The following is a 27,481-nucleotide window of genomic DNA, read 5'->3' on the forward strand; positions in this document are numbered from 1 at the left end:
TAATAAAGTGGCCAATAAGAGGAAACACAAGGTAGGTGTTTCTAATAAAGTGGCCAGTGAGTGGAAGCACAAGGTAGGTGTTTCTAATAAAGTGGCCAGTGAGTGGAAGCACAAGGCTGGTGCTTCTGATATAGTGGCCAGTGAGTGGAAGTACAAGGTAGGTGTTTCTAATAAAGTGGCCAGTGAGTGGAAGCACAAGGTAGGTGTTTCTAATAAAGTGGCCAGTGAGTGGAAGTACAATGTAGGTGTTTCTGATATAGTGGCCAGTGAGTGGAAGTACAAGGCCAGTGTTGCTGATATAGTGGCCAGTGAGTGGAAGCACAAGGTAGGTGTTTCTAATAAAGTGGCCAATATGAGGAAACAAAGTAGGTGTTTCTGATAAAGTGGCCAGTGTAATAGTACAAAATGATTTACAAAAGTAGGAGACATTGTTTTTTATTGTATTTTTTCAGATGGACGTTTATTTCTTTAGAGTGGGTGACACTGATATTCCATTATCTAGCTTTTAGAGTGCTTTGTACTGCTGTGTGGACACCGACCACTGCATCTCTGGCCCAATGTGACAAGGACAACTCACAGATGATCCCACAGATGTTAACACTGGTAACCCATAAGTCCCCATCTTAAAGCTTGCTGTGTGGGTGGAGATATGGCTGGAACTTAACACGGACCAGAAGCATTTAGATACCATTAAAACATGAGGTCCTACACATAGCTATCATATAGGTAGCCTGGTTTTACTTGACTTAATTTAAAAATGACAAAAGGCTGCAAACTTACGGCGTTTCCCAGTGTTTTCCCAGCTCTAGCCGTGTAGCCCACAATCACAATTTTGTGTTTTGCTATCGATAAAGTCCTTTTTGAACCATATCAGTTGCATTAAAGCAAGAAAATACAAAACTGCACAACAGATGGACTACACATCTACAGCTGCAGCTATGAAACACTGTTCATGCACTGCTTTCACATATCCTATGGACACTGTATAGGTGCCATTTGGGTGCAGTAGCTTTCTACAGTCGGTGCTTGGCCCCCTCAGATTGCTGCTCTGGCCATTAGACATGGTTAATAATAACAGCATACCTTCCTACAAATGACAAACATATTCCTGATTCTACATGTCCCTGTTTGATCACCATAATGTTATAAAAACTAAAAGAGCAGCAGCTACCATACCATTCCCAAAGAAAACTGCCTTTAAACAGGACTCTACTGCTCTATTCCCATCAGTTTTGTTCCTCTCCAGCATATTATAAAGCAAAGAATGGATGCTCACTCGCACACACACCCATACGCCACACACACACGCATTCACTCTCAGACAAACGAGAAAAAAAATACATTGAAATGAGTAAAAAGATAAACATGTAAATAATGAAGCATAGTGTTGCTGACATCAATAAAAAGAACATTTAGGGCTGATGGCAGTGGAGAGTTCAGGAGCTCTAGCCCTCTTTGTCGAGGATTTTCTTCACGTCAGCAAAGACCTGCAAAAGACACGAAAGAGAGAAAATTAGAGGGAGAGGACGCATGGCAGCCCAGTCCTAATATATTGTCGTTTTTTATTCATTTATTTTTTAATTTAAAGCATCACTATGTAAGATTTGGGGATTTGGAGACCTCTCTGGTGGAAATGTGTAACTGCATGCAACATGCAGAGGAGCAATTTGTATCATCAGTGCTTCTGACCTTCTTTTTGAGTCTGTCTGTGTGACGTTCATAAGTAAAGACGCATGACATGATCTGAAAAACTCGACTTACACAGTGTTCCTTAAAAAACGCCACCTGACATTTACATTACATTCAAATTTCATGAAGAATGGACCAACAGAGATGCTCCAAAATTACAAAATTACCCATTAAATTCCATTTAAAGTTACGAAGGTTTTTTCCTTCTCCTGTCCAGTTCCCATTTTGGAGAGACCAGGTTTTATAAAAATATACTGACATACAAAATATCAGTCAAAAGTGTGGAGACACTTCACTGAAAGCGTTTGATATAATCGCTTAATCTTCATTGGCTGAAATTTGTCTCCAGGACAAATGCACCCCAAATGTACCCCTTGTTTCGAGTGTCACTTTGCCCCTTGTTACTGAGTTACAGGGTAGTGGTTGAAATCTTCCCTCTGAAATGGGACCCTCAAATAAAAAGAGCATCACTTCATTAACAGCTACTAGCGCTACTCTGTAGGCGACCCTGCCAGTCTGCAGTGACAGCAGAGGAGGGTAAAGTTCAGCTCCTCACTGCTGGGCTTTAGTTACATTTAGGGCATCATATGCCTTCAGAGAGGGGGGCAATTATTTATTATCACCCACCCCTGATTCTTCAGTGATATGAAGCTGAAGTCAGATATTCGCCAGCTTCTTGTACGAATTTTCCTGTTCCACCTTAAATTCCACCATTTAAGGTGGAACGGGAAATTTGTTAATTAAGAATTCATTTCCATGACAAAATGTTTTCACTTACCACTATAATAAATATGTAGTTGGAAAATGTTCAATCACAGTTATTACATCATCCTAATTACTGTGTGCGGCTCATTAAAAGTAATTAGTAGAATGCGTGTCCTCACTAACGCTGGTAGGTGTCTAAATAGCTCTATTTAGCAGAAATCAGTTATTTCTGAACAGAGTGATTCCATGTGTTGTTTCAGTTTTGATGTCTGCACGTGGCTCAGTTTTGTGCGGCAAACTCACTTCATCTACGGAGCGTGAGGCGTCAACGGTGCGCACTTTACCCTGCTTCTCATACTGATCTATGATGGGTCGAGTGGACTGCAGGTATGTCTGGAGCCTGTGAATGAAACAAACATGGATTAAAATCCATATTCAGCAGTTTTGACCTTAATGTGATAGTTTGCACAAAAAAATCTAAAATTTATCCAAAAATACCTCTTGGCTCAAATGTATTACATCAGCCAAGACATGTTTAGTGTCTAAAGTTTGCTTCTTTAGTTTTGCACTGGAGTTACGAGGTTAATTTACCTAACAATACAATACTGATACTCATTACTAAATACAATAACCGATATTGGCTGATATAATTTTATCTTTATATTTTGATTTTATACGGCAATAGTTTTACGTTTTTTTAACAGCGCATTACTGACTGACAAGTTTATCAGTTCTCAATTATCACATTTCTTAAACTCAAATAAAAAGCCCTGGAGTGTTTTGAGCTTTTGGTTTCTGTTTATCACATTATTTTTCATTAGTAAGATAAAAAGCTTTTTTGTGTTGTTATTTTCATGCCAAACGTTAGGTTAGGATGCACTGTATAGTTTGTATAACTGTCTAAAGTTCTGATAATAATCAGATGATCATGAGTTTGAATCTCACTGGTGCCAATTTTAAAAAACCTCTGATATTATCGCTGCACCGATATATCAGTCCAGCCACACAAGCAGCATTGTGCTAACTGCATGTGAAATCATCACACACTTGCTTGAAACTGTGTTGAGTTGTTCAGACTGTAATAGACTTGATTATGTGGTTTCTGACACTGTATAAGTCAAGTCAAATTTATTTATATAGCGCCTTTTACAACAGATGTTGTCACAAAGCAGCTTTACAGAGAATCCGGGTCCCCCAGTGAGCAAGACTTGGAGACAGTGGCAAGGAAAAACTCCCTCAACAGGAGGAAGAAACCTCAAGAGGAACCAGACTCAAAAGGGGAACCCATCCTCCTCTGGTCGACACCGGATCACAGCGCAGACACAAAACAGTATAGAACACTTATCTATAAACATGGACTAAAGTAAACTGTGTATCAGTGAAGCTGGAGCCTCAATGTTTCTCCATGTGTACTAACAGTACGACGTTTGTGTCTCCAGTGCAAATCTAAACAAGCAAACTTCAGACACCAAACATGTCTTGGCTGATCGACTGTAATTGGGTGTAATGGGGAAAACTGTACATCTGATTTTTTGCTACTTCATTCTTTTAAACCAAGCTGATGCAGTAAACAGTTGTATGGGATGGACCTTTTCTCCAGACTCTCTCTGTTGTCGTCTGTGCGGCCGCTGCTTTTCCCTCGCTCCAAACACCTGTCGATGCAAACCTGGAACAAAAATAACAACAGTGCAGATGAAACACGGACCCAAAACCCCGAAACACCAATAAACAAACAGCAGACGCTCTCTAATCTAATTTTATCATTTAAATAAAAAACTCAGAATTGTAATTACATATTTAAGCCATAATAAAAAAGTAAAGCAGTAAATAAACAGATAAATACAAAAAAAATCCAGAAAACATCTCACTTCATTACTGCAGTCAAAAAATAGGACGAACTTGACGTCTGCTTTGCCGTCCATGACTTTCACCCAGCCTTGCAGGTTGTCCTGGTTTCGGGGGAAGCCGTCGATAAGGAAGCGGTACTTGTTCTCATCGGCCTTCATGGTCTGTTCCATGGCCTAGAGGATAGAAAACGATAAGAAAAAACAATCAACATCCCAGGAAAAACAACCAGGAGAAACGAGAAATATGTCTCTATATAAAACTGCAGCGCTACAGTCGTACACAAAAGTGTATTGGAAAAAAATTACATAAATAGAAAAATTAAAAATGAACAAAAACAGAAAACACCTTTGCACGGGCCACATTTTATATTTCATGATTTTTTATGAAGATTAAGTTGCTAAAAAGTCAATAGTCACCCAAATCTTTCCGCAAATACATCCTCATTACATCTCTCGCAATGTGTATAGAATTCAGACAGAATTCGGCACATCTGCTGTTTAAAAAGGCTGATCGCTGCGTTTGGCTACACAGTGAAGTGTTTTGCTGTAGCTCACTCTACGTCACACTGTGTCCTAAACCAGTCACGACCTTCATGAAGACCAGGATGCGGTTTGAGAGACGTTTTGGAGACATATTTACAGAAAAGATTTGGGTGACTACTGACTTCTAGACACTAAGCATGTCTTGGCTGATCGACAACATCTGGGCTAAGTGGAAAACGTTTGAATTTTCTGACTGTAGTGACCCCTGTGTGTTACTATTCAGTTTTGATTCCTTCATTCATATTATAAAATGTCGAAAACAATAAAAATGACCCCTCCCATCAAAGGTAGGCGTGTCCAGACTTTTGATTGGCACTGTATGTGAACTGCAAATGCCTACAGCCAAGAGGAAAACAAACACGTCTAAAGTAAACGACCTGATACAGATGCCATAGTGTCATACGTCACTGAAGTCCAATAGCATTTCAGAGATAAGCATCATAACACCTTGATAAGAGTAATACTTTGCTAGATGTCGTCTCGCAAGGATCAAAGGTACAATTAAGAAATAAAATTTACAGTAGAAGGACGAGGAACAGAGTGAGACGTTACAAAACACTCAAGAAGATCTCCAAACAAGGACTGTTCAGGTGGACAGTTCTGACTGAATACTGAAGCTCCAGCGTATTTAGAGCTGCTTTACAGCGAGCTGTGGAACACCCCATCCATGGAAGGGTGCATCAGGTTTAATCTGCTTTGACAGCTGCACCATGTCCTTGAACAGACCTTGCATGCTGATGGCGTCTTACTGCTTTTGACTCTTGTGGCAGCAAAACTGAAATAAGACACTCAGGGACACTTACAGCTCCACCGTCCAACACACCAAGATATATTAAAGGGAATTCCACTGGTTTCTTCATAATAAAATGAGTAAGATGTAAACAAATGAACATTATTATGGTTGTGAAATGCTCCAATCTAGAGAAACTTCCCCAGACGTCCACCTCTAAAAGCTCTCGCATAGAATGTTGTTACGTGAAATGGTTATGAATGCAGTGCCTGATGTCTGAAACACTGTCTTACAGTAGTTTTGAGTCCAAAACACGGATTTATTAAATACATTTACCATGGAGGGGTACATGCAGGATTGTGAGGCAAAACAGTCTCCATAGAAAACTTATTTTTCCAGACCTATCACTATTTTACCACCATCAACATTGCAAACACAATACAAAAGCTATATATATATATATATATATATATATATATATATAAACACTAACAATATAAACACAATAATATAAAAGCTCAGAAGACTCATGTACGTTCACTGGTGGTTCTGGATAGTAAATAAAATGTCTATATTTGTGTTGTAGTCATGGTGACCCCTGGTTCCCATCACCACCACTGTAAAGACATCACAGTCTGTCTTTCTCTACAACGAAGCATTTCACATCAAACCACTCTGAATGACTTTGTTTACACCTCAATGACTAAATTATGCAGATTTCTTTTATAAATGGGTGGAATTCCCCTTTAAGAGAATTAAAGGGCTAGAGAACTGCCTATTCAGGGGTCGTCAACCGGGAGACCCAGCAAAGTATTTTAGCGGATCGAACTGCTTAAGAAAATGTGTAGCAAAGCTGATTAATGTGTGTAAAATAACATTCCGTATAACTGCAGTGTGAGTGGAACTAAACTGCTGTGTGTAAATCTGATCACATACAGCTTTTATTCACTCTCTGTTCAGCATCTATATTCCGGGTGAGTTCTAGGCCAATTTTTCTGAATGAGGCCAAATGACAGAAGAGGCAGGCCAGCGCAATACACTTCCGTACTGCTGTTGGTCAGAGTTAATGTCACGGGTCACCATGACTACAACACAAAAATAGACATTTTATTTACTATCCAAAACCACCAGTGAACCTACACGAGTCTACTGAGTTTATATGGAATGTTGACGATGGTAAAATAGTGATAAATCTGAAAAAACAAGTTGTTTTTGTGGATTATTCAGCCTTAGAACACCCCTCTTGTGTCCTTCCACTATGAATGGATTGAAATAAAGTTTTAGACTAACCCTTTTTTCCACAAATCTACTGTAAAGCAGCGTCTCAGGCATCAGGCAGTGAATTCATAACCATTTCATGTAATAACTTTTTGTGAGGGAGCTTTTAGAGGTGGACGTCTGGTTTCTATCACCACCACTGTGAATAATTCTGACTCGGTAAGTTTCTCTAGAACAGAGCGTTTCACACCAAACCACTCTGAACGACTCTGTTTACATCTTAACCATTTAACTATGCAGAAAATTTGAAAAATCAATGGAGTTCCACTTTAACAGCACATATATACCAATGTTTGTATATCTATATCTATGTTCTGAACAAAAATAATAAAAAATAATAAACAACAATCAAATCACATCAAATGACGCACTAATCATTCCCTGGTACTCGTACCTTCCTCAGCAGGTTGATGGTGATCTCCACGGGAACGATCTTGCCCTCTTTGATGTAGCTGTCGATGAGCTGGCCGAACTCAGAGCCTGTGCGGTTGCGCTCCTCTCTCAGCAGGTCCCCGGCAGACAGGTGGGTGTACCCAAAATTCTGACACAGGAAGGGGACGTTAGCACTGGACACTGCGGGACACACTAGGGCGCTCAAAAATACAGGACTCTGCATAAGTCTTCTGCACTATTACAGGTAATAATGGTCAATACTGAAGTGTGTCACAATACACCAACAGACACAGCAGTGCTGCTGGAGTTCTTAAACACCTCAGAGTCGCTGCTGGACTGAGAACAGTCCACCAACCAGAAATATCCAGCCAGCAGCGTCCTGTGACCACTGATGAAGGACTAGAGGATGACCAACACAAACTGTGCTGCAGCAGATGAGCTATCGTCTCTGACTTTACATCTACAAGGTGGACCGACAAGGTAGGAGTGTCTAATAGAGTGGACAGTGCTTGCTGTAACTGCATGCATCATTAAAGGAGATTCAGATGAGGCTCCTATGTGACGTAGTGGTCTAAGGTTTTGCTCTAATAGCTTATTATAATTGCTCCTGTAATAGTGAGCAGTATGGAAAATGTAGAATAAAAGAAATTATAGTACTTTCAATGTGTTGTTTATCATGTACTGTGAATACATCCTCATGATGTCGTATTGCCTGGTTGCCTGCCCTTTAATATATAATGTATATAATGTATGAAAAACAATCCCTCCCATAACCATTTCATGTAGTAACTTTCTGTGAGGGAGCTTTTAGAGGCGGACGTCTGGTTCCTATCACCACCACTGTGAACAGTTCTGACTCTCTAAGATGAAGCACTTCACATCAAGCCACTCTGAACGGCTTTATGTCTTCACAATTTAATTATGCAGCAATTTGGTAGAATTCCTGTTTAATAAAGGGTTCTCCACACCTTCAACGTCCAGCAGTTACTGGTTAAACTGGTTATTCTGGGTGTGTAAGCTATTGTTAAGGACAGACGGCACTTACATAAGAGAGAGAAGCAGAGATACAGGAGTGGATCTGGTTGTTGTTCTAGTTTTGAGGGAACCAAACTCGCTTTCTAACCCACCCAGTGGGTCGGAGTGTTATTTCATTCCACGTCTGACTAACTGTGCCACCACTTGGCAGCACCACAAAACACAGGCCAACTGTGTGGCTTTACTGAAAGAAAGGGGAAAAGGAGTAAACGTGGAGTTAATCTGAACGGAGTCCATCCACACCCCAAACTACTGAACATTAAAGGGGAACTCAACCAATTTAAAAAAAATCTGAATAATAATAATAATAATAATAATAATATTAATAATAATACTACATCTAAGATGGAAAGTCATTCAGAGTGGATTGGTGTGAAATGCTCCATTCTGGAGAAACTAACCGAGTCAGAACTGTTCACAGTGGTGGTGATAGGAACCAGACGTCCACCTCTAAAAGCTCCCTTGAAAGTTATTACATGAAATGGTTATGAATTCACTGCCTGATGCCTCAAACACTGCTTTAAGGCAGCTTTGAGAAGGTTTTGGCAAAATAGTCCGCAAAGAAAACTTTTCAGTTTATTTTTAGATTTTACCATCATTAACATTCCATATAAAAGCTCAGAAGACTCGTGTGGGTTCACTGGTGGTTCTGGATAGTAAATAAACTGGCTATATTTGTGTTGTAGTCATGGCGACCCCTGGTTCCTATCACCACCACTGTAAAGAAATCTGAACCATTTCACAGCAAATTTTTGTAATTTTGAAAAGTCAGTGGATTTCCCCTTTAAGACCATACAGCAGGAATGAGATGATCTCAGTAAATAGGCAAAGCGACCTGCTGCCAGACAGACGTACAGGGTGTTATGACCAAAATGGACTTTTCACCCACGTCCACACATCACGCTATTGCTTAACGATGAGTAAGCTGAACTCCAGGCGCAGGAGGCTAAAGGGGAACGCGGATACAGGGAGGGTGGGGATGTTTAAACAGGCATCACCAGGATGTATGAATAGCGCTTTATAAGCATAGGCAGGCTCAGCTGCCCACAGCTGTATGCCGCTGCATACATAGGCCTGCCATGTCATCTGGCGGGCTTAAAGGGCCCGTATCCCGCACTTTTCTTCTATGTTATTTTCCCCCGAGGTCCACTTGTGACACTTTTGAGCACCAACAAAAGCCATAATTTTACCATTAAACATTTCTTTATGCCTTAGAACTGAACAGGCTGTTTGTGTTACTGTACCTTTAAAGGGCTCATATCACTGAAAACTGGATTTTCCTTTTTATTTGTATTTTTTAGTAAATAAAAGTTTGATGTATTATATAAACGCTGTTAAAGTTTCAAAACACATCATTCCCTCCATACAGTCCATATATGGAAAATAAGCTGCAGTTTACATTCATTGTTTTCGTGATGTCATAAAAGCCAACACATTTACATACAGCAGCCTATTCAGCAGGCTCCGCCCACTCACACTGAAGTTATAAGGAGTGCCTCAGCCCGGGCTGCTTTTCTGAAGCGCAATACAGCGCAGCCAATCAGAACAGAGCTCATTTACATACATCAATCTTAAAGGCACAGTAACAAAAACAGCCTGTTTAATCCTAAGGGACGAAAAAAGGGTTGGAAAATGGTCAGACGGAGAAAAATAAAATACAAGCAGAATGTAGGATATGTGCCCTTTAAGATGGATATATGTAAATGAGCTGTGTTCTGATTGGTTGCTCTGTACCGTGCCTCATTCAAAAAGCAGTCCAGGATGAAACACTCTTTGTAACTTCAACAGCTTAACTGCTGTATAGGTGGAATTACGTAAATGAGTTGGTTTTTGTGACATCACAAAAACAGCAACTTCTAAATGGGCTGCTTTTGCTTTGTTTTCATATACGGGCTGTACAGACTGGGGAATCTTCAACCAGAGCTGGTTTATGAGGAACCTGGCCTCTTCCTTTCCCCCCCTTATATCAAAAACAGGCCTGCTAAACAGCAGAGGGCGCCCGCGAGCGAGTCCTAAATGAATGGGAGTAAATGGAGCTCAACGGCTAAAACTAAAAGTTAAAATTGTTTCTAATCACTTGACCAGAACTTTCCTTTAATTTTAGACAGTAGAAGGATGAGTTTCATTAAATAAACAAAGAAAACTCACCTGCATGTTTCCTTTATTCTACCGCAAACAGGTTTTGGGCAGCAGGAGGCGGGCTCTACTGCTAAAGAGTGCTGATTGATTGGCGAGCGGAGCAGCTCATTGGCCGTTCTGGACTGACGTCATGGACGTACATGAGGCGCCGTTTTAAAATCCTGTAACTCGAGTTTAAAAGCTCTTAATAATACAACAGCAGTGTTAAAATGTTTTATGCTGCTCTGTGTTCAGATTTTATTCTTTTACACTAAAAATGTTTAATCATTTATAAACTATGATTTTGCTCAAACACTCCATATCAACCCATTCATTTTGGACTCGCTCAGGAGCGCCCTCTAGCGTTTGAGAAACCCGGAGAGTGGTAATTCTCCTCCCTACAAGTTCTCTGCTTTAACCCCGTCTACACGCTACATCCAACTCTTGTTGTAAAGAAGTGAGGAAAACGTGGTTCTTCTATGATATGAGCCCTTTAATGACGCACCGGCTAAAATGAGTGACGTTTTTTCGTCATCATGCATTTTCGTTTTCGCCACAGCCTTCATTTCATCTGATAATGACTGGAGTCGATGTTCCGTCATTTCACAAGATGTTCCTTCAATACTGGTGATTTTGAGGCTTGCAGAACCGTAAAGCTGCTAATTATCAGACTCTAAAGCAGAGCAGAGACGGAAAACCTCAATACAGCAAAGAGCGATAATCACTGACAGCACCGACTGGCCTACATACTTAAAAAAGACGGTTCTTCAAGGGTTCTTTAGTAAAGGCAATGGTCCTATTTAGAACCATGGGTTCTATTTAGAACCATTTGCATGTTTAAAAGTGGTTCTTTGCATGGTGAAATAGTTCTTCAGAATAATGGAGACTGTGTTGTATATGGTTCTACGTAGGACACTTTGAAAATGGTTCTATACACTCTTGAAAAAGAGAGTTCTTCAAGGGTTCTCTATAGAAGCATGAGTTCTATATAAGCCCATTTCATGCTTAAACAGTTCTTTGCATGGTGAAATGGTTCTTCTGATTAATGGAGACTGTGTTGCATATGGTTCTGTACAGAACCTTCTTGAAAACGGTTCTATAAAATCTTACAAAAAAAATGTTCTTTAAGAGTTCTTTAGTTAAGACAGTGGTTCTATAAAGAGCCATGAACAGGCAAAGAACCATTTGCATGCTTAAATGGTTCTCTGCATAGTGAAACTGTTCTTCGGATTGATGCAGAACATCTTGTACGTGGTTCCATATGGAACCTTTTTGTTGAAAATGGTTCTCCACAGCACCAAAAAGCGTTCTTATATTGTTTACAAGCTTGATATCACAATAACAGAAGAACTCTTTTTGGTGCCTTATAGAACTATTTTCAAAAAGGTTCTATATATGGTTCTAAATAGAGCCATTCTCTTTACCGAAGAACCCTTAAGAGTGTACAGATATAAGCTCATTATAGAGAATGAACTAAAAAGTAGAGCCATATAAATATAAGTAAATAAACAGCTGCACAACTTAACATGACTGGACACTACTGGGCTCTAATTAGCATCGATTATTTGCATAAAGGACATTTGCATAAAGGACTATCCCTTTAAGAATGGATAATGAACGGAATAAAAACATAAAACATTACTTATAAATAATAAAAGGTATGTTTGGCAGGAGGCTATACGGAAGTACGGAAGGCTTTCTGGGTGAATTTTCCCGTTCCACCTTAAATGGTGCGGCGGTTAGGCGCCAGACTGTAACTGATGCACCATTTAAGGTGGAACGGGGAAATTCGAACAAGAAGGTGGAGATTCAGAAAGCGGACCTCAACCTCCTCTGTCGGGTCAGCCCTGCTGCCTCTTATAGCCTCATTATTGTCCAGCACAGCGATTTTTGGGCGCTAAATCAGAGAATCGCCCTCTTTACCTGCACTATCCGGGTGCACTGAGTGCCTTTGCCCGCGCCCGGGCCGCCCAGCACGAACACCACCTGCGGCTTCATGGCGAGCGCCATCCCACGCACGGCGCTCGAGACTTTCACACACGAGCTGCGGAGCAGGCCGACAATCATACACCGGCACGGGAGACCGACCGACCTAGCGACCGAGTGAGAACACCAGACTACCGGGAGGGAGCTGCGTGGCGAGGAAGTGCCGCCTAGCCGATTCTCCTTCCGCTGCACCAGAGCCGTGCACAAGCCTGCAGCCAATCAGCGAGCAGAGCGGGCACAAAACCCCGCCTCGCTGCCTTCCTCCGGAGCCGTGTACACTGCTGTGCCTCCCGCTGACGTCCTTTTCAAAGGGGAACTCCACCAAGTTTTCAAAATTTCTGTATAATTCAGTGGTTAACGCGTAAAAGCCGTTCAAAGTGGCTTGCTCTGTTTTAGTGAAACTTGCCGAGTCAGAACTGTTCACAGTGGCGGTGACAGGGACCAGACATCCACCTCTAAATTCACAGAAAGTTACTACACGCAGTGGTTAGGGATACGTTATCTGATGTCTGAGACGACAGTTTTGTGATACAGTTTTGACTTTAAATGTATTTTAATTCCTTTGTTTTAGTTCATTCATAGCGGAGGGGTACATGCACGGCGATAGTCCTCAATGAAAACGTATATTTCCACCATTTTGCCATCTTCAACATTGCATATATAAACTCAGAAGGCTCCTGTAGGTTCACTGGTGGTTGTGGATAGTAAATAAAATGGCTATATTTGTGTTGTGGAAGTAAATCTGAACCTTTTCACATCAAACCGCTCTGAATGGCTTTGTTTACACTTTAAACGTTTAGTAAAAATAAATATCAATTAAAAAAAATTGGTGGATTTCCTCTTTTAATTGAAAGATTTCAGATTTCTTTTCAATTCTCTGTTTATATTTTCCTGACAAGAACGCGATTTTAAGCAGCATCGTGAACAAAATGTGTATTTATTCCGACAAGCCCCGCCCTCCTGCGCTCTGATTGGCCAGTTCACAAAGGCTGCGTCCCAATAGTTGAATGAGCCCTCCTCCTTTCCTATTTGGTTGTCTTGCTTCGATCTTGTAGCCGTATGGATAAACCATGTTAGCCATCTCTGCTGAAGCCATGGATTACAGATCAGGCGAAAGCGAGTGAAGCAGATAGGAAAGAACGTTTCATTCATATATTCGGACACAGCCAAACAGTACGCCGATCGCCGTGTTGTCCCGGCAACGGCAGACAAAAGCGGGAGAAAGAGTATACAAATTAGAGGTCAGAGTCCTGCACTACGATTGGCTAGTAGCTCGTACTCAGGAGCGGTCCGCTGATTGGACAGTGGAGGAGTTGTTCGCATCACCGCAGCAACTGTAGAACACAGTGAACTCACAGAAACGACGGCGACGTCACACTCATCTAGCCAATCCCAGCGCAAGAGGCGGGGCTATGAGAATATGACTAAGGGCGGGAGGCGCCGCCTGTTCACCTGTGGGACCAATGAATGAACAGGGGCGTGTTTTTCTTGAATTAAGCCACGCCCACCAGCCTGATTCTGAGTCCTTGAGCTGAGTTGAGTTCAAGGTTATACTTTTGTGTTTTTATATAGCTTTTATTTTTTAATCATTTCCCGTTTTCAGGGAGTTTTTATTGTTTTAAATTTCATTATTTTTATTTTAAAAATAAGAAAAGCCAGTGATATAATAGCTTGTAGCAGAAACACCATCCGCCACAACCAGAAATGAACAGTTGTGCATTATTGTGACTAAGCATTAGACCAAATGCTCATTCACTACGAAACCTTGTTATCCAACTAAAGGGCAATTCCACCAAATTTTCCAAAATCTTTGCATAATTATTTAAGCTTTAAAGTGGAAATTAATAGATTTTTCAAAGTTTCTGTATAATTAAACGGTTCACACGTAAACAAAGTCATTCAGAGTGGTTTGGTGTGAAACGCTCTGTTCTAAAGAAATCTAAGTTTCTCTACAACAAACCACTCCTCATCAAACCACTCTGAATGACTTTGTTTACATCTCAACGACTGAATTATACAGAATTTTTCAATAAAATTCTCCTTTAAGTTTTAAGACTGTGACTATTGCTTTATTATTTTCAGGTTTTGATTAACTTGATACATATTTATTATTATTATAGTTGTTTTATGAAATGTTTTCTTGTAATTTTAGTTTAAGTGTAATATATTTACCCCATTACCCTGGTGTCTCTCTTTTTCTCTGTTTTTCTGTTTTGTACATGCAAACGTGCCAGGCTACAAAAAGTGGTTCTTCAAGAGCTATATATATATATATATATATATATATATATATATATATTCTCTGGGTTTTCTACCATCAGTGTTCTGTCACTATAATACCCAGCATGCATACGCAAACACATCAAATATCCATAAGTGATCCTCCCCACTGAGATAAAGAAATGCACTGATGTAGAAGACATGATATTTAGCTTCCTAGCAGTAAAGTCAACTATCTTGCTTCTGCAGCAGCCAGTTAGAGGGGAAAAAAGCCCACCTCAAAGCAGCTGTAGTTTGCAGAAGCTCCTCCCACTTTCATGATACATCATCAGAAGGTCTTTAAACCAGAAACTCTCACTTTCAGGACAAGAAACAGGTCAGTTTATTCTTAGTGTTGTATTCTTAGAATTCATAGTTAGTGCATACCTGTGTTCTTGGACACTTAGTTAGGCCATACTTATGTTCTAGGACAGTTAGCTAGGGCATACTTATGTTTTAGAACACTTGGATAGGGCATACTTGTGTTCTAGAACACTTAAGTAGGGCATACTTATGTTCTAGAACAGTTAGCTAGGCCATGCTTGTGTTTTAGAACATATAGGTAGGACATACTTGTGTTCTAGAACACTTAGGTAGGGTATATGTATGTTCTAGAACAGTTAGTTAGGGCATACCTATGTTCTAGAACAGTTAGTTAGGGAATACCTATGTTCTAGAACAGTTACCTAGGGTATACTTTTGTTTTAGAAGAGTCAGGTAGTGCATTCTTTTCACTGAATATAGAATTGTATGCAATAGAGAGTTTAGAATTATATAGAATGGAGATCTGGGATATAGTTATTTATATAACTAGCAAATTATATTATTATATTTAATAGTGGTGATATATACTGAGTTATATACTGATTACAACTCCATGCTCGAGAAAACTCTACACACACGCAATAAATCTTTTTTTGGGAGAGTGGAAAACATGTTGGGAGCAAAGTGTCCATCCTATAGTACGGCACCCCAAAGGTGGCATGGTGATTACGATTAATTTTTTAAGGCGTGGCCACCAATTATTATATTGAGGCCAAAAATTAATATATTAAGGCCACAAATTAATATATTAGGGCGGCACAGTGGCGCAGTGGCGCAGTGGGTAGCGCTGTCGCCTCACAGCAAGAATGGCCTGGGTTCGATTACCGGCCGGATGACCAGGGTCATTTCTGTGTGGAGTTTGCCTGTTCTCCCTGTGTCTGCGTGGGTTTCCTCCGGGTACTCCGGTTTCCTCCCACAGTCCAAAAACATGCAGTCAGGCCAATTGGACATGCTAAAATTGCCCCTAGGTGTGTGTGTGTGTGTGAATGTGTGTGTCTGTCTGTCTGTCTGCCCTGCGATGGACTGGCGACCTGTCCAGGGTGTATCCTGCCTTCCGCCTAATGACAGCTGGGATAGGCTCCAGCACCCCACGGCGACCCAGAAGGATAAGCGGTTTAGATGATGTATGTATGTATGTATGTATGTATTAATATATTAAGGCCACAACTCGATTGAGGCCATGAGTTACTATCAAATCAATACATTGAGGCCACAAATTAATATATTGGGTCCACAAATTATTATAGTAAGGCAACACATTAATATATTAAGGCCACAAATTGTTATATTGAGGCCACAAATTAATATATTGAGGCCACAAATTATTATAGTAAGGCCACAAATTAATATATTGAGGCCACAAATTATTATAGTAAGGCCACATATTAATATATTGAGGCCACAAATTACTATATTGAGGCCACAAATTAATATATTAAGGCCACAACTCATTAGATTGAGGCCGTGAGTTACTATCAAATCAATACATTGAGGCCACGAATTAATATATTAAGGCCACAAATTGTTATATTGAGGCCACAAATTGTTATATTGAGGCCACAAATTACTATATTGAGGCAACAAATTATATATTGAGGCGACGAATTATTATAGTAATGCCATAAATGCCTTATTAAAAAGTAAGCACCGTCTCATCTTTGGGGCTCCGCCTCCCTTTGAAGTGATCGCTTCATCGCTCGGCTCTGCTTTGGAACGACACTACAAAATGGCTCCGGTGAGCGAGCTCCCTTCACAGTGCCCTAAGTAGGGTGCACGCACGCCGTTTGCCCCGGACTGCACGCGTATCTCCCGTCGTAGGCGCGTAGGACCAATGAGCGAGCAGAGGGAGCGTCTCTGCAGCCCGGAGCCACGCCCACCTCCCCCCACCCGTGCTCCAGCTTCAGCACTGCTGGAACTGAACAGCGACCGTCCGCGATGAAACGGCGCAGCTCCGCGCGATCAAAGCCGCTCGCTCGCTTTTTTATCCGGATTAATACACCGTGATTGGTCGACCCGGCTCTGAAGAATCACCGCGCGGCAGGAAAACGCGGGTAAAAATGTGTCGCGAGCGTTCAGAGGGTCTCGGTCCAGTAACCCGTTGTGCTTGTTTGTCTCACCCGTCGCTCGAGCAGGATGTGGCCGTTTAGGGGATGGAAACGCACAAAGGACGAAAGTGACTGAAGACAAACACCCTTCGCTGCTGCTTCTGGACTGATCTCGTAGCTGGAGCGGATGTCTCGCCAGAACCACACAGGTTTTCCAGGTTTTCCAGGTTTTCCTTTGGAGCTGCATTGCCACCAAGGTTGGGTTGGGCATGTCAGCAACCCCAGCGCAGCGCCTGCCTCCCCCTCACCACTGACATGAGCACAAAGACGAAGAGGAGCAGAGGGCTCAGAGCTGCAGCGGGACGCGGGAGGTGGTGGGAGAGCAGGAGCAGGGGGACGCGGGCTGACCCCGGGGCGTCCGGGCTGAGGGAGGCCGCTTCAGAGCCGGGGACGAGCTCCAAGGGCAGTGCGGCACCGGGGCTCTTCGCACTAGGGCAGGAGGAAGTGGCCACACACCCTTCCCCCAACACCGATACACGGTTTCGTCCACAGTTTGGCCCTCCCTCGGCAAAGCCTGGCTTGACCACACGTCCTGAAGCACACCTGTGATGTCTGTGCTGGCATCTCAAGACTTCTGATGGTCCAATGAACGTACTGGTGAGGTGTGTCCTCGTCTGTCCATCGCTGGTCACCGTACTGACGCTCCTTATAGCCAGGGCCATGGGTTGCATCCAGAGCATCGCCTGCAAGCCGCGGGTCAGGCGCGAGAACATCGTGGTCTACGACGTCTCGGCCTCCATTGACCAGTGCCCGACAGTCATTGAGGAAAACTCGCCCATCGTGTTGAGGTACAAAACCCCTTACTTCAGGGCTTCAGCCGGGATCGTCATGCCACCCGTGCCCAGGAACGAGACGTGGACGGTGGGCTGGATCCAGGCGTGCACACAGATGGAGTTCTACAACACGTATGGTGATGTTGGCATGTGAGTAGAGATGGACCTTGTCCCAAACACTGGTGTTCTCAAGAAACCTCTCCGCTGACTGACCCAACGTTCTCCAACAAACACCAAAGTTGTTGGCAGAGAGCTTAATACTGATCTAGAATACGAATTGGAGCGGCATGAATGAGGAGAGAACATTCTAGGGAATACAAAACACCATCTTTCTCCAACAGACAGACATCATCATTCTCCAACAGACAGACATCATCATTCTCCAACAGACAGACACCATCATTCTCCACGAAACACCATTATTCTTCGCCAAACACCGTCATTCTCCACCAAACAGCATGTTTTTCCAACAAAGACCATCATTCTCCAGCACAATTCTCCACCAAACATCAACATTCACCAACAAACACCATCATTCTCCACCAAACACCATCATTCTTCACCAAGCGCCATCATTTTCCACCAAACATCAACATTCACCAACAAACACCATCATTCTCCACCAAACACCATCATTCTTCACCAAGCGCCATCATTCTCCACCAAACATCAACATTCACCAACAAACACCATCATTCTCCACCAAACACCATCATTCTTCACCAAGCACCATTATTTTCCACTAAACACCATCATTCTCCACCAAACACCATCATTCTTCAACAGAAATTATCATTAATTATTTACCAAACATTCATTAGTAACCAAACATCAGCATTTTCACCAAACACCAACATTCTCCACCAAACACCATCATTTGCCACCAAACACCATCATTCTTCTCCAAACACTATCATCCTCCATCAGAAAGAAACCATCATTTTCCACCAATCACCATGTTTCTCCAACAAACACCATCATTCTCCACCAAACATCATCATCCTCCACCAAACACCATCATTCTCCACCAAACACCATGTTTCTCCAGCAGAAACCGTCATTCTCCACCAAACATCAACATTCACCAACAAACACCATCATTTGTTATTAACCAAACATTCACTAATAACCACCAATCATCATTCTCCACCAAACACCAACAAGAGACACCATCATTAATCATCATACTGTTACAGAAATAGAACTGAGAAGCCAAATGAAGCAGAATTTATTGGAGGAGAACATTCTAGACCATCACCTACAGGTATGGCGCACCATCCCAACGTTTTGTTTGCAAGTGTTTGCTTGAGAGACGTTGGGTTGGTGTGCTCTGGGCTTAAGGCAGCGCTGATGTGTTAACTATGAGGTGTTAATTAGATGGTGAGTGAACTGGGTGGAAGTGCAGCAGAGAAAAAACACATCAGCAGTAGAGAAGAATAAGAGAAGCTTAGAAACAGACTGGAACCTAAAGCACTGCAACCAACTTCTAAGACTTTAGAGGGGAATACTGAAAAAATGTAACATTACATTTAGTTGTTGAGCCTTTTGCTGTTAAATATGTCACAGTTGTCAGAAGAAAACCTTGCATTTTTCAGTTTTCGACATAATTTGACAATACCTGTTGTTCTTTATATTGTGTGGAAATTTCACGATGAATGGACCAAAAGAAACGGCCCAAAATGACTTGGAAAAAAGTCTGGTTCCATTGACTTACATTAAAAGTAAAGTAGGTTTTTTCCTTCTGCTGTAAAGTTACCATTTTGGAGATACGAGGTTTTCTTCTGACAAAAGCGATATGTTTTCTGCATTATTTCTAGTCAAGTCGAGTCAAGTCAAATTTATTTGTATAGCGCTTTTTACAACTGATGTTGTCACAAAGCAGCTTCATAGAAATCCATTAAGGACAAAGTTTTAACATGAAATGTAAATCCTCCAGGTGAGCAAGCCAGGGGCGACAGTGGCCAGGAAAAACTCCCTCAGAGCTGGGGAAGAAACCTTGGGAGGAACCAAGGCTCACAAGGGGGGACCCATCCTCCTCTCGTCAAACTACCTACAAAATTATTATACTACTAATATTAATAGTAGTAGTAGTTAGGAGTCCATGAAAACTTCAGTGTAGGGTGGGAGTGGGCAGCTAGTCCAAGGCAAGTGGCGGTAGCTGGGCAAGTGGCGGTGACTGGGGCGTGGGCAACTGGTCTGAAGCGGGTAGCAGGAGAGCTCAACAGACAATCATCCATCAGTGTCCGGCCGGACAGGTGGGCAGTCGTTTACTCGGAAAAAGGTAGGGAGATGGAATTAGTTTTCTAGACTGTAAATTAGGTAACCGAAGGGCGCTCTCAGCTCTTTTTAGCAGATTACTTCAGCTTTGCCCGTGTACTCTTTCCAAACACAGTAACTGTTGGTAAACTGAACTGGTGTAAACTTATTTCGTTCTTTGGATAAAGAACAAAAAAAACTGGGCCGGGAAGCGAGAGATACAGATGGACAAAGAGTCAGCATGGGGAAATAATGAATGAAATGAAGAAAATAAGACAATATGACTCATTTTACACACATTACATTTACAGAGCAGCTCTGGCTTCAGTTTATTTTTCATTCAGGGTTTTTTTTTACAAGCACTTGAATGAAACGCTCTCCTCCTCCTGCTCTCCTTCCTCCATCCATTCACCTTGTTTGATCCAGTTTCATCCCTGTGCTGCATCACTGCAGTGGATCTCTGAGCTGTGATCACTGAATCCTTGTCAAATCATAAAGTCACAAATTGTCACTTTGCAGGACCATTTCTTACTAGAAGTGCCTCAAACAGTGTTATAAGGGCCATAAGCTACAAGAGGCCCTTCATTCATTTGATTTCCAGTCAAAACAGCCATTAAGTACAATTTTATCCTTCCATTCTTTGCCTTTATTCCATCCTTCCATTCTTTTAATGGAGACTCGCTCTCAGTTCCTCAAAGAATCTGCAGACACGCCTCCAAAGTTCAGTCTTAGAAGTTGGTTGATCATTTTCTGAAGTAATCAGACACATTCAGTGGTGTTGAGGTCTGAACTCTGGGGGGGTCAGTCCATTGTTCAGCTTCTTTGTTTGATGTGTCCGTCTCCTTTTCTCAGTGAGGTTCTTCTTGACAGCTACACATCCTTTCAGACCCACAGCGCTGAGTCGTCTTCTCACAGTGGAAGGATGGACAGAAACACCTGTGGATGTTTTCAGATCTGAAGCAGCTTGATTTTCTCCTCTCTCTCAGAGATGAAAGCTTTAAGTGCTGTTTATCTGATGGGGGCAGTTTTGGGATCTACCAGGTTTTCCAGGTGGTTGTTAGGAGGCCCATTTTCTCTGTACCTTATAATCATTTTTTTAAACTCCAGTTTTTGATTTTCTCCTTCCTTATGCAAGCAGATTGTCTTAAATCTAATCTCCTCAGAAAGGTCTCCAGAAAAAGTGAATACCTTGTACTTAATTGCCATATGACGGAAGGGTGGTCTCAGGCTGGCTTTGCTTTGAAAAAATTAAGAAAGCAAAAATGATGCACATTCTGTTATTAGGTACATATATTTGTATTAATCTATTTTTTTTGTCTTTATTTTGTCTTTCTTGTTTTATAGACAATTTAGTTAAAGGAGTAATAATTCTTTTTCATTCTTGCGTACAGAATAAGATTGGGGCACGTGGGACAGGCTCCCCAAGCAGGTTGTTGCTTAGACACCAGTCGTTTGGTCATCAGCCAATGGTATATGTATTACCTGAAGATGTATGTCAGTGGGATAGACCAGTACCAGCTTGTTCTACTGAACTGAACTAGTACCAGAAAATGTACTGGTAAACTTGTGTAACTTGAAATTTACTCGAGCTCATCACCTGTATTTACAGCTACGTCAGCCATGCAAGCGCAACTTCCTTATGATAAACTTGGAAGTTCTCAGGTTTTGTTGAATGCAACAATGTGCACAGTACGTCATATCAGAACACTGAAAGGGGAATTTTATATTTCAACATAATTCAGTGGTTGAGATGTAAACAGAGTCATTCAGAGTGGGTTTGGTGTGAAATGGTTGATTGTAGACTCAGATCTCTTTACAGTGGTGGTGATAGGAACCAGACGTCACCATGACTACAACAAAAATATAGCCATTTTATTTACTATCCAAAACCACCAGTCAACCTACACGGGTCTTCTGAGTTTATATGTAGAATGTTGATGATGGTAAAACAGTCAATAAGTTTTCTTTGAGGACTATTTTTACTTACAACGCCCTGGATGGATTTGTAAATGTGTTTTTGGTTGAAAACCTTCTCAAAACTATCGTAAAGCATCAGGCATCAGGTCATTTATTTATAAAGATTTCATGTAATGACTCTCTGTGAGGGAGCTTTTAGAGGTGGACGTCTGGTTCCTATCAGCACCACTGTGAACAATTCTGACTCTGTAAGTTTCTCTAGAACAGAGCGTTTCACACCAAACCACTCTGAATGACTCTGTTTACATCTCAACCATTTAATTATGCAGAAAATTTTACCTACCATTTTACCTACTGGACGAGTCAAACCAAAATGGAAAAATATTGTTTCTAGTTCCCTGATGCTATGAAAATGAAACGGATTAAACATATTCAAAATTTAGAAGTTTTCTCCTTTTACATTTTTAACTGTTTTTAATCCCCTGGCCCCTCTTTGCCTCCCTGCAGGTCCAGCTGGGAGCTGCCAGAGCTCCGTGAGGGCCGAGTGAAGGCCATCAGCGACTCGGACGGCGTCAGCTACCCGTGGTATGGAAACACCACAGAGACGGTGACCATCTCAGGCCCCACATCCAAGCCCTCGCGGCTGACCGTCAGCATGAATGACAACTTCTACCCCAGCGTGACGTGGGCTGTTCCTGTCAGCAACAGCAACGCACCCATGCTGACGCGCATCACACGCGACCAGAGCTTCATCACGTGGCTAGTGGCGCTTAACAACGCCACCAAAGAGCGGATCGTGCTGCAGACGGTGCGCTGGCGCATGCGGGTGGACATCGTCGTGGACCCTTCAATGCCTCTGGGCTCCCGGGCCTCTCTGGTGGGCCGAACGCACCAGGAGCAGCCCCACATCCTGGCCAACAATGAACCTATCCCACCCAACGCTCTGGGACGGCCTAACGCCAACGACGCCCAGGTGCTGATGTGGAGGCCGCGGAGGGGGGCACCCCTAGTGGTCATTCCCTCCAAATAAAGACTGTCCACAGTGCCTCCCAATCAAAACACAAATAGATGAAACCCTTACAATGAAAGTATTCGTGGGGGCAGTGAACTGAGGGAAATAAAAAGGGGGCTCCTAGTGGTCGACCTTGGACAGTTCACAATGCCTCCCAACCAAAACAAAGAAAGATAGCAAAATACAATTAACAAGGAGCATTGGACCATGAGAAACAGTGACCCTAGTGGCCATCTCCTCCAAAGGACTGTTAGTGCCTCCCGGCACTAAAAGACCCTTACCATTAACGTCTGCCCTCTATGTTGGAGCTTTGGACCATGGGGAATGAAAGCAATGGAGGCTGGGGCCTGCTCCTTCTGGCGCTCCTCCGTGCTGCCTTGAGAGAGCGGACTTCTCTTAGATTCGGACTGATCCAAACCACTTGACCGCCTTTTCCAATCACTCTCTGGTTCTTGACCAGACATCAATCGACCGTTCAGGACTGCCTCACGCTGGATCTCACTGAAAACGCCACATACTGCATGAAGAAGAATTGTAGGCTACATTTGGTGCCATGTGGCACTAATTGAAGTGGCATCAAAACGATGACCGTTACATGAAGCTGGGAGATTCACTCTTTAGCATTTTAGTACGACCAGCACAAAAGCTTTGAAGCTCACGCACCACATGGAGAAGACTCTGCTTGAGGCTTTAATGGACGTTAGCTAAGATGTTTCACTAGATACGAAGTGGAGGGAAGCAATCTGAGCGGTAACTGAGGAGTGATAGTTTCACAAAAAATCAAATTTCTGAATGTTATCGATCATCTAAAATGTGTTTAGTGTCTGAATTTGGCTTCGTTTAGTTTTGTTCTGTAGCTATGAGTCCAATTTAGTGTTGTATGCAAAATTCTGAAAACTGCTGGTCAAATTACATGTTTGGCTGAAGTGAAAATAAGTTAACACATCTGCACATTTCAGTTTCAGTTTCTATTTATTTGCTGAATTTTTGCAGAGGCCACATTTTAGGTTTTCTTTTTTTCTTTCAGTATGTTAAGTTCAGCAAATAAACAGTAGATATGCATTAAAATGTGCTTAAGTGTGCTCCCTGTAGAGGACATGTTAACTTATTTACACTTAAAAAAACAGCAAAAATGTGTCATTTGATCAGAGGCATGCAAAAGATTTTGCATACAGCTGTAACTAACAGGTAACACAAGAGTGATACCACACCAATTAGCATTGTGCCAACTACATTTTGTCTGTTTTTACAAATAACAGAACGTCATACAGCGGGGATCATCAAATAGGTTTGACCTTGGGCCAAATTCTGGCAGAGCAAATACTCTTTATGCCAGGCCTCCAACGTAATGTGCTACCTGAATGCCATTTATAAGCTTTCTCAGTCCATATGTTACGGTAGAGCTGCCATGAGTGCTATAAAGCCCAGTAGGGTAGTGAATATACACCACTATTAGCTTACATATCTTTGCAAATCTCATAGAAGAGCTAGCGGAAATCAGCTTTCAAAATGGTAAAACTGCCGCGAGTCAATGAAGAACGGATTGAGAAATACGCTTTATTATGCAATGGTTCGGAACTGCTTAGCCAACCTATTTAATCTGTAATTAAACAATCACTAATATAAAAGAAAACAGCAGCTATCAAGCACAGCTCTTGTTAGTGTATTCTCCATTACGCCTGTGGTCTCCTGAAAAATAGATACTACACTAGTTTCCACATTAGATAGTGCTCAGTGGCAAACATTGACTATTAGAGCCTTCAGTGAGGGCCATAAATATGAAAACTCAGTCAGAAAATGGGGAAATGAATACCCTGTACTATAAAGCCAATTTCTGCTAGCACTCCTATGGAATTCTACTAGTGCATTAGAGCTAGGAGTTACATTAGGGGTGGACAATACAGCAAAAAATATTGCGATGTTTAAGACAATTTCATGATACATGATATGAGTTACAATATTAAGTTTTTCTGAGGTTTAATAAGTTGGAAAAGAAAAAAATAGAGCTTGTAGTGCCACATTTAAAACATGCTATAATAACAAACCTACAACTACAATCATTTTTATTCAATGTTTCACAAACTACACTGCACTAAATACAATTAAACAGGACTTAATATGCTCACTTTGCAATAAAACGTGTAGTCAGTCAGTGTTCTTTAAGTACTGGCGATGTCCACGATTTGCTCCAAAAAGCATATTGTGGCATAATTTATCTTGATAACGATGAAATATTGTCATATTGCCCACCCTTAAATCACATTTTTGGCTACCACTCATATTCACGGTCAGTGACGTATCTAGAACTTCCAGAAGGCCTGAAGTGCTGATTTTCTCCAAAAATTGGTCCCATTGTAAATCAAAACAAGATCAGCAGATTCTTGTCAGTTCCTAATTGTGTTAGTAGTTAATGTAACGTGTAAGGCCTTCAGTTCAGCTCCTGAAGTCCTAACTGATGGGAGCTCGCTTGGCTGTATCTGCCTAGATACCACAGAGAAAATAATCCTGATTGGACGATTTTCTGAGAATTTCTATAACCTTCCCACTGAAATATGAGCATTACTACAAAACTTGTACATTACAAAAGTACAAGTAGAGTAAACACAACAGCATGATGATTCTTGAGGGCCTTGAGGGTTCCTCACTAGGAAATCCCCTATATGTGCTTATATATTTCAGGGGCTGTCGGTGGTAGAACAGTATTCAATGCTTTATCCCTTTTTATAGATAAATAATAGGTAATAGAACTGAACAGGTGTTTTGAAGGATGCGTCAGAGTTGGAGAGTTGCGTGCCGCTATTTGATGATCCCAGTCTCAGTTTCAGAAACTACCTAAGCAAATCCATTTGAGATTACATGCCTTTACTGGTTATTTGTACTAGCTGCAGTATAAAACTAAGGAAGCCAACTTCAGACACCAGTCTTGGCTGACTGACTCTGTTTGGGCTAAGGCCAATATTGTGTGAATCTGATTTTTTGCCAAACTCTCTCTTTAATTAGCGAGGCCTATAGGTTGCGATGCTGTGGTTCTGGAAGGCTAGTGGCCTCCACTCGCGGCCGCGCTGACCCGAGAGAGCTGGTGGGCGGGTGTTTATCCTCGCGCACGAGTCTGAATGAGTTCCCTCGCTCGGCGGGCGCTGCACCATAGGCATTTTCCAGATTAGTCACATGCCATACGAAACTCCATCTGTGCTGCTCTCCGTTCGGCCCTTTCTCTCTCCTCCCAATCTGTCTCGCCCTCTCCTCTCCCACTGAGACTCCGTAGGTGCTTATTACGTTTCTGAGACAAATGTTCCACCTCTAACGTCTAACTCAGTCCAGCCCCTCAGTGTGGTTAATTATGGAATTGTTGAGCAAACCCACAAGTTAGCTGCACTGCAGGCCAAAAGTTTGGAAACAGCAGTGATTTTTAATCAAAAATGCAGCATTTAAAATGTGATAATTTGCCAACAACCAACACAACATGTTTGCTGACATCAGATTTTATCAGGGAATGTTTTTTTCAGAATGTTCTATTGGTGTTTCAGTGCTATACTCAATTACTCTTACATATTCTATTGGGAAAGCCTTGTTAAAGGGGAATTCCACCATATTTTTTAGAATTTCTATGTAAAGCAAAGTCAATCAGAGCGATCTGGTGTTAAACGCTCCATTCTAGAGAGTCAGAATTGTTCACAGTAGTGGTGACAGGAACCAGACGTCTGTTTGTTTAATGATGTTTAAAGTTGAATGCCTCTTAGAGCTACCTCACAGAAAGTTATTATGCACAAAACCTTATTTTATGATAGTTTTGAGATAAGCTTTTGGCCTAAAATGTGATTTTTAAAGGGCTCATGTCATTGAAAGCTAAATTTTCCTCATTTATTTTAATAAATGGTTTTATGTAGTATGCAAACATTTTTTTTATTTCAAAACATACAGTTCATTTCACAGTCAGTACAGTCCATATATAAAAAAGCTTTGAAAACGACCTCTTTTGAATTGACACATATCCGCCTATTCGGCCGACAGCCATTTAGCCTCACGCTGACGTTATAAGGAGTGTTTCAGCGCAGACTGCTTTTTGAATGAGGCACAATACAAGGCAGCCAATCAGAGCAGAGCTCATTTACATACATATCAGTCTTAAAGGTAGCAAAAATAGTTTAATTCTAAATGATAGAGGCTGGAAAACAGTCATGTAATAACGCATTACGACTGTTTTTAGTACATAAACCCGCATGAAGGTTATAAATGGACATCAGGGAAAAACAGGACCTGAAGAAAACATATTTTTTTATGATTTATCACTATTTTACCATCATCAACACTATATGTAAAGCTCAGGAGACTCGTGTAGGTTCACTGGTGGTTTTGAATAGTAAATAAAATGTCTATATTTGTGTTGTAGTCATGGTGACCCCTGGTTCCTATCACCACCACTATAAAGAAATCTGAGTCTCTGTAATGAATCATTTCACACCAAACCACTCTGAATAGCTTTGTTTACCTCTCAACTCCTGAATTTTGCA

The 27,481-nt window shown here is 41.6% G+C and overlaps 2 protein-coding genes across 2 annotated transcripts; one reads left to right on the forward strand and one right to left on the reverse strand.

The window, feature by feature from the left end:
- Window positions 1-419: 419 nt before the first annotated feature.
- Window positions 420-12,499, reverse strand: cmpk (cytidylate kinase). The gene is made up of 6 exons (XM_036597063.1): window positions 12,262-12,499; window positions 7,187-7,333; window positions 4,263-4,415; window positions 3,984-4,060; window positions 2,698-2,794; window positions 420-1,487 (listed from the first exon to the last, which is right to left on the reverse strand). The coding sequence occupies exons 1-6, from the start codon at window positions 12,403-12,405 to the stop codon at window positions 1,446-1,448; spliced, it is 660 nt and encodes a 219-aa protein (XP_036452956.1). The 5' UTR covers window positions 12,406-12,499; the 3' UTR covers window positions 420-1,445.
- Window positions 12,500-17,594: 5,095 nt separating this feature from the next.
- Window positions 17,595-23,476, forward strand: fam78ba (family with sequence similarity 78 member Ba). The gene is made up of 2 exons (XM_036597066.1): window positions 17,595-17,935; window positions 22,466-23,476. Exons 1-2 carry the CDS (start codon window positions 17,598-17,600, stop codon window positions 22,986-22,988), a joined length of 861 nt encoding a protein of 286 aa, XP_036452959.1. The 5' UTR covers window positions 17,595-17,597; the 3' UTR covers window positions 22,989-23,476.
- The last annotated feature ends 4,005 nt before the right edge of the window (window positions 23,477-27,481 follow it).

Source organism: Colossoma macropomum, unplaced genomic scaffold (assembly GCF_904425465.1).
Source record: "Colossoma macropomum unplaced genomic scaffold, Colossoma_macropomum, whole genome shotgun sequence".
Lineage (NCBI taxonomy): Eukaryota > Metazoa > Chordata > Actinopteri > Characiformes > Serrasalmidae > Colossoma > Colossoma macropomum.